The following is a 12,517-nucleotide window of genomic DNA, read 5'->3' on the forward strand; positions in this document are numbered from 1 at the left end:
CCATAGATAAGGGATGGCCAAAAGTAGCACAGTTAGCCTCTCTGTGTAGTATATGGCAGACCAGGGAAGGAGTAGGAAACATAATAACAGGACAGCAAGCAGAAAGCAGAGCAGCAGATCAAACAGGCAAAATGGATTGGAGTGGCACCCTGGGAGAATTGCGGGACTCACCTTGTGGTATGCCTGCCAAAAAGTGTTTACCATGCTGCTGTAGATAATACTCTTTTAAATAAACCAAAAAAAATACTTGGTCGAGGGTTTCATATTTTCAAGATTTGTTTTAAATAAATCTACAGGCTTAGATAATAAATCTATATATAGGATTAAAGTTCGGTGAAACAATTTTTCATGGTAATTATAAATAAATTTATTTTTGTTGGACTCTCATGCAATTAGGGAGAGTACTTTTAAGAAGTCAGCCATTTATCTCCAAACTAATTTCAATTCATATTATTTTGTAGTACAGTACTTCTAATTTCTCTTGTTACAATCTTTAATCTTCTACAGCTGTGAAGATGCTAGTATCAGGAAAATAATTTCAAAGTGACTTGATAAATCCCACCCAACCTGTCTTAACTTTTATGAATCTTGTTGTACCTCAAATGCTACTTATAAAATGGTACAATTAATTTCCCCTATCAACAAAATTGATAATTCTTTTAATTCTGTAATAACAATCTTTCCGTGTACCTGAGTACTGCCTCTACCGATAGAAAAAGTTCCTTCACACAAATAAGCAGCAGTTAAATAAGACTTCATTTTTCACTTTTCTAAGAAAACCTACCTTGTTAAGCCAGCATAACTAAAAATCAAATGTTGCTATTGAATCTGAGAGGAAAAATTAAATTGCTTCTTGGGGCCATGGGCAGCATGTCATTCTGAACTAGACTCTTCTGGTGTATCCAGGGTATCACAGGGAATAAACCATTGCTATGCCACCCACACATCACTTGCATTTGGACTAGTTCACTCGTATACATCCTTCAAAATCATACAGTACAAAACTGTACTGTTGAGCTGCACATCAAAAGAAATAAAAGCATTTATTTGAAAACCAAAATATAAGAGGGCACAGGAACCACCCTCCTTAGCAAAAATATGTCATTATTTTGATTTCATGCCTTTATTTGCACACTAAATATCAGTTTAACTTCTTCCAAATTTAAGGTGCAAACAGCTGTCAAAAAAAATGAATGTAGAGATTATAAAATAAACAAATGGCAATAAAAAAAACAAACAACTAACAACAGCATTTGGTAAAAAGCAGCCGAGGAGAGTGATTAAGACAGTGAACAATGGAGTTAGTTCAAAACAAAGTACCATAACACAAGTGACAGAATGAACAATATGGAAACTGAATTTCAACTAGAATTAAGGAGGATATAGATGAAAGAGTCAAGCATCAAGGGAGGGAGAAGCTGAAGTCAGAGAGAGACTGGCATTTTAGCAGGAAAAAACAACAGGTAGAGCAGTCACACTGATCTTAAGAGGTTTGGTGATTGGGTGTCACCTGTCAGAAGAAAAAGGTACCCGTCTTGGCCTTTCCTACTCTAAGAAGTTCTTAAACATTCCCAAGGGATGTCTTGATTCCAATGAATTCAGTTACAAAACTCCTAGGGACGCGTGGTATGGATTTTATCTTGTATTTCAGAGACTGTTACCAGGAGAACAATCTATGTTGATGCAAGTTACATCTAGGGAATTCTTGCCTTTGAGCTGTGAATAAAAATTAACTATTTAGGGATGACCATTTTTTTTCTATTTTATGAACAGCTTCTTGGTCTCCAATTCGAGGTGGGATAGAGGAAGCCACAGCAGAAAAACACCATTCCCATAGTCTGAAACAATGAATATTGGTATTTAATATACTATACTATACATACTGCTGTACGTTTACTCTCACAAACAGAACAGACATTTTAAAAAGTAGAAGCAGAAAAGAATTTGTGGAAGAGAAATAGTTTGAAAAGTCACATCTCGGTAATACAATGTCTTGGAATACAAAAATATACAGCATTTATTGCCCTGCCATATACTCAACTACCATATTTACTCGTATAAGATTACCCTGATTATAACACAACCCCGGAATAATTAGATTCTACATATGGAAAATGTATGTTTGATATAATTTTCCAGGTACAGAATCTAATTATTGAAGATAAGTCTTGAATTTGTCCCCTTCCCAGTACTACACCAGGGAAAATAATTTTTTGGGGGGGGAAGGGGTGTCAGGTTGGCCCTTTGCCTTCTGACCCCCACAACTTCTGCCTGCAGTGCCCTCCCACCCGCCTTACTGTCAGACCCTGCTCTTCCTGAGCACATAGAAGTCAGGAGCAAATCTGAAAACATTGACCTTGAAATAAACATAGCTATAGAAAAGTACTCATGGACATGGTTCATCCAGAAGTGATGCATTTACCGTATAGTTCATTGGGTTGGGTCCCAGCAAAACCAAACAAGTCACAATTTATATACAGATCAGGTGCAGGACAACCTGGTCTGGTTCCACCTCCTGGGGACAGTGCCAAACTAATCATCAGGGATCCTGGTTTTCCCTGATAAAACATCGCAAATTCTCTGATAAAAAAATAGCTTTGATAAACCCCTCAAAATCTGATTAAAATGAAAGGCTCCTCCCCTGGCAGGAGGTGGTGGCTGCTGCAGTGGAGCAGAGCACAGAGCCTAGCTCCCCTGCAGGCTCAGGTGGGGGTGGGTGGGGCTGGCTCCCTCCCGTTGCACACATTCCTAGAGGAAATGGGGGACCCATGCCCCCCCAGGGTCTATGCACAGGGTGGGCGTGGGCTGCCTGTTATGGGCTTGGGCTTCTGCCTGCTGCCTTCCCTTGGGGCCTTTGCAGCTCAGCAGGTGTGACCTGATGCTGCAGGGAACAGCAGGGCTGCACAGGGAAGCTCCTTTGCCGCTGTGAGCCTTGCACTGCCCTGGCAATGCATCCTCTGTGCACATGGCAGCGGCGAGGGGCACAACCCCATGCTGCTGCCCCTGCTGCTGCTCAGGGAATCCATATATATGATTTAGGTTTTGAAACTGGGTGCCACTCAATTCACAAAGTTGGGGGGGGGGGGGGGGTATCTCAAGTCCAGTGAGGGGTTCCTCAAGTCCAAAAAGGTTGAGAACCACTGACCACTGACTTACAGGATGCATGTCATCAAGAATCAAGCCTGCAGGTTTGCCTATACCTTCACTTGCTTTCCACCCCTGTAAGTAGTATCTCAGTATAGTGTTAAGATCAAGCACTTTCAACATTCATGCATTTTACTCGCTATGAAATGTGGCGATCAGTCATCTGAGCACTAATTCATTTTTACAACCAGCAGCTGTTTAAATAACTTCCCCCCTCACCTATAATTGTTTTCTACCTAAGTTAAATACAAAAAAGAATGAAACCACTGCACGGAGCTGGTTTAAGCAGTAAGATCCAAATTGAAAAGAAACCTTATCAAAGAGCCATCTAGATGACTATTACTTAGTTAAAATTAGAACTTGGGTTAAAATAGGCTGAATGTAATTCCAGGGTTCTGAATGGAAAGCTCTAGCATGAAATAATCACAACATCCTTGAAAAGTTAATGTATGTGAAAATGCCAAGAGTACGGTTCTGAAAATATCACATCTAATTAACCTAACTTCTAGTAGGCAATAAACTTGTTCACCTCATGTATTTTATGCCATCTTTCATCCATGCAAAAACCAATAAGCAAAATGATAACCTGTGTTCTGAGCAGGAAGAATATATTTAAACACAAATCGCAAAGCAATGCATGCTGCAATTAACCACAACAGTTATTTCAGGAGAAACTGTAGGGTTGTATTTTTTTTTTTTAAATCAGCTCATGAGCTCTCAAGAAAATAACAAGAACTCAAATATATATGTGAAGATTTGACAACACTGGTACAAACACATATTTTTTATTCAGAATGTAAACTATCCCAATAAAACTTGGAACTGACGCTTTGTTTTCACATCTGAAAATACAAGTTTAAGATTAAGGGGCACCTATACACTGTCACGGCCGAGGGGCTGTGGCCAGCAGCCCGGGCACGTGGGCCGGGGAAGTCGGCACAGTGAACTAGAAATAGGCACTGACGCGTGGAGGTTGATTAAAGATTATTTTACTTACACCGTAGATGGTCGCGGTGCAGGCAGGAAAACTTGCTTGGTTACAGTTGTAGACAGGAGAAAAGAAGAAAAGAAGAAAAACTCGAACAATGAGAGCTCTTTAAACCGATACAAGAGTCCATGCTGTGACTCTCAACGAGCGTGCAGGGCAGGGTTACGTCAAGGATCATCCGGTGACGGGGAGAGACTCTTGATGGGTGATCAAGCCACCGGTCGGCTCCAAGACACGCACAGAGTTTGCTAGGCTCTACCACGTGGCCCAGAGTTCTCCACGAGATGGATGTGGAGTCCTCCTAAATGAGGTCCTCCCCGGAGATCTCCGACTTGGGCGGAAACTGCTCAAGCCTCTTATACGGCTAGCAAGCCAATTGCTAGCCGCCACGTGGGAATAATTTAGGAACAGCCAATAATGGGGTACAAATTTGCATGCGAGCGGCGGGAACTCCTTTGCATCGGGGTTTTTCTCTCTGCAGCTGAGAATTGCACCGTGCAAAGAAAGCTCCATGTGGCGGGAAATAATTCTGCAGTGCCGAAGTGCACACACAATCACTGGGTAATGACATACACAAGCATCGAGACTTCTCCGATGCAGTGGAATTCCAGCACATTGGAGCAGACTCAATTAATCTGGAACTTAGTCAGGGATTAATTGAGTCTGCTGGAGCATGGTAGCTGCTGTGCTCCAACAGCCTTCTGTGTCTCATGTATCAGCATCCCTGCACTTAAAAATGGTGGTGGGGTGCTTGAACCCTTGCCACTATTGAACAAGGTTTAGTTCAAGCACGCCACTGCCATTTAAGTGTGGGGACACTGATACAAGAGACACAGCAGCAATTTAGAGCGACTCCCACAGCCACTCTAATTAAAGCACTGCTCTCCCCCGGAGCATGTATAAGAGTGCCCAATGTGATCAAGTGGTGGTTCCTACCTTCAATATTTTTTGTCAATCACTATATACACTTACTATAAAGTAGGGGTGTCAAACTCATCCGGTCCCTGTGGGCCAAATGTGCGATGTGAGACCAGTCCATAGCTGGATCAGCCCACGGACCCCTTCCCCCAATGCCTGCTCCAGCTGATCTGAGACCTGTGCTGCATGTGGGGTGGATTCCGGAGCGACTCGAATAGAGGCTGCATGCAGCAGAGTCCAGCCAGGGGCAGTCAGCACAGAACCCGGACCACCTGGATCAGGTACCGTACTATACATAGTACCCACTCCAGGATACACTCCGCACATGATGCCTGCCCCAGCAGCTCTGGGACTGTGCCATATATAGCACCTGCTCCAGCCAGTTCACTGAAGTGTGGGTCTCAAGAGCTGCTAGGATGAACACCGTGTGCAGCATGTGCCTTAGAGCAGGTGCTGCATGTGGTACAGTCCAGCCACGGCAAGCACCATATGCAGTGTGGTGCCTGCCCCAGGCAGCCTGGGATCTGTTCTACACGCCCTGAGCAGGACTAGACCATACATGGTACCTGTTCCGACTGCTCCAGGATCTGTGCCACACGTGCCACCCAATCCTTGCCTGCAGGGCTGGACTGGTGCATGTCATGTCCCATGTGCATCTGGTCAAACCCAGGGGCAGTACCAGAGGCTAGATGGCAAGGCTCCATGGGCCAGACCTGGCCCATGGGCTATATGTCTGACACCCTTGTTATAGAGCTTTTAATGAAAGAAGAGGAAGGCAAAGGGCACAGTAGTCCATGGACCACTGTTTAGTACCCTCTGGATAGAGTATACCTGATGACTAGACCCAAGGGATAAAGGAAAAAGAACAGGTCAGAAGGCCTTGGAACTCTGTTCTAATAAGGCAAAAGTTAGTCAAAGTATTTAGGAAGCAACTAGAACCTTTTAGTCTTCCTAGATCACTTACAAACAAGTCAGTTCTTAAGAACAATTACCCCCATGTAAAACACAATTCTCTTGACTGCCACACTCCTTCTGGGTCAAGACTTTGTTTTCAGGATAGTTACAGGTTATGCATTACATAATTTTACACTGCTCTAAGGAAGAAAAGCAAACAGATTTACAAATGGCCTTGCTTTACATTATCTGGAAGGGAGAAAGGAAAAAAAAAACTTTCAAAGGACTACAGCTTCAGACAAGCTGAAGCCTTCACTTCCACTATTAAGAGGCAGAGAGACTCTTGGGAAGACAGAAGAAAGTGTTCCACTGGCTCTGTAGTGTCCAGGGCCCAAAACAGCAGCATACCTAATAACACTGACCTACAGCCTCTCTCAGGACCTTGACTTTCAAAGGAAAAGAATGAATTTTACATAATGTGGGAAAGTTTCTTAACAACTGTTTCTTGTCCCACTCCTTTATCAGTTGGCTTTTAAGATTCAGTTGGGACTCAGTTCTTCTTGGTACCCAACTCTGGCAGTATGAACTATTAAGCAAGAAGTGCATTGTCTCTCACAAAAGGACACAAGGTTTAAAAGTTCCTTTCTTTGATTTTTACCAAGACTTCATGAAAATTAACAGGCACAGCTTTAACTTAAACTTATGTATAACTTAAGTTATACATAACTCCCAGAAATATGCATTGACTAATGACAATACACCCAAGAGAAAAATAAGTCTCTTCTCTGTAAAGAAAGTGCCTAGTGCTGAAGCCAAATCATAGTCTGACGTACACACTATGAACAGAAGCACTTCTGGACAATTCTGCGCAGTAGTTTGGAGAATTATTCTCCAAACCAGAATTTGCCAAATTCCCTAGCAACATTTTTGAGTGATTGAGATAAGAACTAAAATTACAGGGGGAAAAAAAAAATCATTCCCTTGAATTATTATTCTCATTCATACTGTTCCTACTTTTATACTTTCTGGGGACAAAAAAATTTCCTCACAATGAATCAGTCTTTTGCTCTGAAAACAATATTGTCTATTCCCTTAATGACCAATCTAATCATTGCAGACTAGCCAGAGTCCTCTACCCATGTAAATCCTGGGAGACCGGGAAAAGGAAAAGAACTTGGCTACTTTCATAGATTTTTCTAACAAATCAAACTTCTAGGGGTGCACCAATAGAGATTTTTAGGGCCGATACCAATAGCCTATTTTTAAGGAGGCATATTGGCCAATACGGATCCGATACAAATCCGATTTCTGATACCAACCCGGCAGCTTGGAGAGCTGCATGCAGCTGGTAAGTCTGGTGTGGTGGAAGGGGAGGGGAGGGGAGGGAAGGGGTGGGGCACAGATCAAGGCCCCCGTGGTGTGGTATGAGTGAGACTGGGGCTGGGGTTGGGGCAAGCGCTGCCCAGCCAGGGTGCGGTGGGCATGGGACAGAGCTGTGGCTGGTTTGGGGGTGTAGGGAAGGGGGGGGGCGCTCCCACTGCTGCACGCCACTCACCCAGGAAGGCATGGGGGGGGGAGGGGGGGTCATGTGCCACTGGATCTGTGCAAAGTGGGGCAGGGCAGGCTGGGCTGGCCCAGGAAAAGTCCCATGCAGCCCTGGTCCCAGCCCACCCTGTGCAGATCCGGGGGCACATGCCCTCCTGGACGAGTGGTGGGAGCAGTGGCAAGAGCCGCTGGATGAGCGGGCAAGTGCCAGACCAGCGGCTCCCAGATGAGCAGCACGCAACGGTAGGAGCTGGCTCCCCCTTGCCACCCCGACAAGCTGCGGCTCCATCCCACACCTGTTCTGCCCCAGCTGGGCAGCACTTGCTCAAGCCCTTGCCTCAGGTCCAGTCCTACCTCACTTACTAAGACTTGTGTGCTGTCATCCCTCCTATATGGTTCAGAAATATGGACTACATATGCTAGGCATATCAAGAGACTGAACAACTTTCACATGAGATGTCTGTGTAAGATCTTGAAAATAAAGTGGAAAGACAGAATACCCAACACAGAGGTACTGCAGTGTGTAGGACTGACACACTCAGAAACCACTATCTAGCAATGGATTGGCCATGTCAGGAGAATAGAAGACTGTATGCTTAAGAATATTTTGTACACTGAAATTTAAGACGGTTCTAGAAAGCAGGGTCACTCTCTAGGATGGTACCACAATGTGCGCAGAAAGGATATGAAGTTATTCAACAACAATGTAGAGAGCTGGAAGAAGCATGCCCAATTTGGAGGGAACATCAGGCGCTGGCTGCACCTCAACATGACACAGCTTTGATTCAGAGGATGGAAGCAAGTGAGAAAGGAAAAGCAGTATGCTATACATTTGGACCCCAACTTAAGACAGCACATGGATCTGTGAAACTTGTATCAAGAGCAACGCAGCTTGTCTTGAGCTTGTCAGCCACAAATGGCTCATCAAGCTTCTTATGAGAGATGACCCAGGGGAGCGACGGCTGCCTACTACATCTGATAACCTGTGTGGGTTATGGTCAGATCATAAATAATATAGAGAATGCAGGCAAATTATGGGCAGACCCATTTTAGGAAACAGCTAGAACAAGGGTGAATGGGTTTGTAAGGAAGGTTGGAATAGCATACTTGATACCTACTAACCCCAGGACTAAAACTCAAATATCTGTGATATGCCCCTTCAGTTTAAAGGAACAGACATGTTTTGTATCTGTCATAGTATACTACTTAAAAGTTCAACCACTGTAGCTTAAGTTCATTTCAAAGTATTGTCAGACTCAATAAACCTCAACTAACATTACTTTCAAATGAACTTTAACTAGAATGGCTGAACTTTACACAAATAGGGATGCAATACATGCATAGTGTATACTGAACTATAAGTTTGTATTGGCTACAAGGCATACCTCCATGACCAACCGCATCTTCAGTTTACCAAGCTCCACTAATAAGAAAGCATCAGAACCTTGTCTGCCTCGGGTTTGGAGTAGAATGTTTGTGTTTGCATTTCATTGGCATAGCTGTAATTCCTCCATCCCAAAAGCAAGTCACTTTCCTTTCACTTGAAACACGTCAAAGTGGTAAGACTTCTTTGAACGGAACGTATTTACCGTGCCTGCTCAAAAACGGGGTTGGTTTTTTGTTTTTTGGGGGTTTTTTTGATTATTCAGAACTTTTTATCCAGTTTCTTTTAACAACTAGCCAACATACCTCTTGATCCTGCAACAAGTAGAAACAACTACCTAGGGAATTCCTTGTAAAAATCAGGAACTTCTTTCCACATAAATTTGAAGTTTCAAATTATGAGCATCTCACAGCATGAAAAATAAAGCTGGTGAAATCATAGAGAATCATAGAAAATTAGGGTTGGAAGGGACAATGTAATGCAAGAGAAATATTTGGATTTAGACCTGCATTACCTGCAGCAGGCCAGTCCAGCTTCTGAACAGCCAGGACGGTATGCCCCACTGGCTACAGCAGCCTGGTCTACATATGAGGGGTGCAATGGGCCCCCCAGGCTGCACTCCTTCACCCCAGTGTACTACATCTGTGAGCAGGCACTACCCCACCCCAGGGCACTACATGCATGGGGACAGGCACCCCTACCCCAGTGTGGTGCAGCATCCCACCTCATCTCCAGCTTCCTGCAAGCTCTCCTTTGGCACGTGGGCCTCAGGGCTGCAGCTCCCCCAGCCGGGCCGGCTGCACTGGGCCAGGGCGCACCGCCCCTGGGGCTAGAGCAGGTAGCAAAACCCAGGTAGGGAGGGGGGGCGCCGCACTAGAGGCGGCTCCGCTCCCGCGCCAGCCCCTCCACCCCCGCGCGAGGCCCCGCAGGAACACGGAGGCGTCACCTCTCCACGCTGCCCTCCAGGCCACCGAGACGCACAGCCGCCCCACCACCGCCATGCCTGCGACCCGTGTCCCTCTCGGCCACCGTCGGGAGCGCCCGACCCAGTGCCTGACGTAAAGCCACGTTGAAAGCAGGAAGCCGATGCTCACAAAAACCGCCCCGCCCCTGCAGCAGGAGCAGAACCAGCTGCTTCAGCACAGACCCACATCATCACCCCCACCGCGCCCGCCGAAGCTACAGGCAATGCGTTGGACACCACCCATGAAGTGACGGACCTCGCATTAGGCCCCCAGCCCGCCGTACTGCCTGGCTTGGGCACGTGACCGGGGTGGGCGCGCGGTTTTGTGATGCAGGCGGGAGCCGAGAGGGTAGCGCGTGCGCGTTGCGTCGCTTTCGGCCAACCTTAATTGCCTGTTTCTAGCTGGTCGGTGCATTAATCTTCCTACGACTTGTACCAATGCAAAAATCTAGAACGCTTGGTTCCAAAATGATACCTTTTATTAGACCAAGTGAGAAATTGCAAAAAAAAATAAATTTTTTAAAAATCTTTTTCTGCAAGCTTTAAATTTTTTTCTTTGCAATTTCTCAGTTGGTCTAATAAAAGGTATCATTTTGGAATCAAGCGTTCTAGATTTTTGCATTTCTTTTTGTCTCAGACCAGCATGGCTACCACATACATCCCTACGACTTTCATATATTCTTACAACCCACTTGTGGGTCAAAACCCATGGGTTGATAAGCTGATCTAGTCCAACTCCCTGCCTGAGGCGGGATCATCCCTATCCAAAGCATCCCATACAAATCTATAGTCTAATAAACTCTAAGATTGCCATTAACCCCGACAACACAGATCTAACCCCCTAACCAGCCATAGGTGAAGCAGGGGAACCACAGCAGCCAACATCCCACTGGTATAACACATTGTTAATATATGCTCAAGAGGTCCCAGGTAGAGGGCCATACTGCTACAGAGGAAGGCAGAACCCCCCACAGTCTGTACCCATCTGACCCTGTGTTAAATTCCTTCCTGGCTCCAAGCATGGCAATTGGTCTGACCGTGGGCACAGGGACAAACCCCTCTAGCCAGGAACCTCTGGGTTTTAGTGCCAACAGGAGCAAAGGCATGGTCAAAATCCCCAGCCTTGGCTGCAGCCAATACCCAATGCTTCTCAGGGATGCTTAAAAACACCCTGACACATGTAACGGAAAGGGGCAGCCAGCAAACCCCAGAAACCTGAGAAGTACCCACAGTAGAACATAGGCAGAGCTATGTCTATATCATCCCTGACTAGTGGCTATCCAACCTCTTCCTTGAGCACCTCCAGTGATGAAGTCCATAACTTCCATAGGCAGTCTATTCCCCTGCCTCACTCTTCCAGTAGCAAAGAATTTTTTCCAGATATCCAGTCTACAACCAACTTTGCTGTAACTTCAAGCCACTGGTCCATGTCATGCTCTGCAACAAGAGGGAAAAGGTACTTTTTATGGCACCACTTCAGATATTTGCAGACTGCTATCATGTCCCCTCTTAACTGCCTTTTCTGCAAGCTGAACGTGGCTACCTCCTTCAGCCTTCCCTCATATGCCTTGCTTTTCCTGGCTAAGATTTTGGATGGTTGGTAGTTCTGTGTTGCTCCTGTCAGATGTTGGGTCATATTGTGCCAGGTGCTGTACAACTACGTAAGAAGGGGTAATCATTCTTCTTGTGAATTTGCCATCTAATCCAAGACAGGAATGGAGGGGAAGGCCCTAAACAATGGTGAGAAGGAATGGCATGGGGTAGGAGAGGAGTAATGGAAATACATTTATATGGTTATCTAACACTTGTATGGCTTGATGACTTTTAAAGACATCTTTCTTAAGACTACAATTTTTAAAAATTAAGTTTCTAGCCTTTATGGCAGAAAACATCTTCCAAATGTCAACAGAAGCACTGCTGTTTTCCTTTTCTCCCATTAGGTATTATGTAAGACACTGTTCAGTCAGTGACATCATCTCTGACAGAGAAAAAGTACTGCCTGTCAGAGCTTTGCCTGCGCTAAACAATGTACTTCCACCAGTGGCATTAATGGTAGGAGTATTCAGATAGACAAATGAGCTGCTCTGAGCAGGAATGTTTAAAACGGCAGCCTCCAAACTAAGCTAATGTTCTCTTTGTTCCTACCAACTGTGAAAGTGAATGATGAGACATTTCAAAGAGGAAGAAAAAGACCAGTTTAAGTTAGGACCCACTCAACACCAGGTCTGCAGGGCAAATTCAGGTCTTTTACTTGAGTTCTAACTCAGGTTCTTAACCTGGCATCCATCAGTGTATTTTGTGACACGACTAATCTGTCACATGTTGCTTTCTGTTTCTCATCCTCTCTATAGAGGGCAAATTGTGTGTTTGCTGTATGGTTTTGTTTTGGTAGAGTGGTTTTTTTTCGTAATGTACTCATTGCTAAGTGTTGATATTAAGGATGCAGAGCAAAGTGTAGAAGCTGTAGATGTGAGAGGATCCTTAATTCCTAAGGGAGTTTGTTCCAAGATGTGAGACTGACGTCTGAAGCCAGGTCAGTGTGGTAGATTTACTATGACCATGTTAGCAAACATGCTTCACTGCTCTGTACAAGCTGCCCTCTGAACCTGACACAGTGTAGCCATATCCCTCCTGTGTTGCCGATGGGCTAACTACTGTGGAGGTGGTTTGACTGGTATTG

At 45.0% G+C, this 12,517-nt stretch overlaps 1 protein-coding gene across 2 annotated transcripts in view; it reads right to left on the reverse strand.

Annotated features, from left to right (window-relative positions):
* MRPS5 (mitochondrial ribosomal protein S5) overlaps nucleotides 1–10,116 on the reverse strand; it is a 123,464-nt gene extending 113,348 nt beyond the window's left edge. Inside the window, exon 1 of one of the 2 annotated variants that reach the window (XM_019480110.2) lies at nucleotides 10,094–10,116. In XM_019480110.2, the coding sequence (XP_019335655.1) occupies nucleotides 10,094–10,100 (7 nt within the window). In that variant the 5' untranslated portion in view covers nucleotides 10,101–10,116. Of the gene's footprint in view, nucleotides 1–9,819; nucleotides 9,929–10,093 lie in introns of those variants that run through there. The other variant, XM_014598213.3, reaches the window with a different exon arrangement.
* Between the last annotated feature and the right edge of the window lie 2,401 nt (nucleotides 10,117–12,517).

This window comes from Alligator mississippiensis, chromosome 1 (assembly GCF_030867095.1).
Source record: "Alligator mississippiensis isolate rAllMis1 chromosome 1, rAllMis1, whole genome shotgun sequence".
Lineage (NCBI taxonomy): Eukaryota > Metazoa > Chordata > Crocodylia > Alligatoridae > Alligator > Alligator mississippiensis.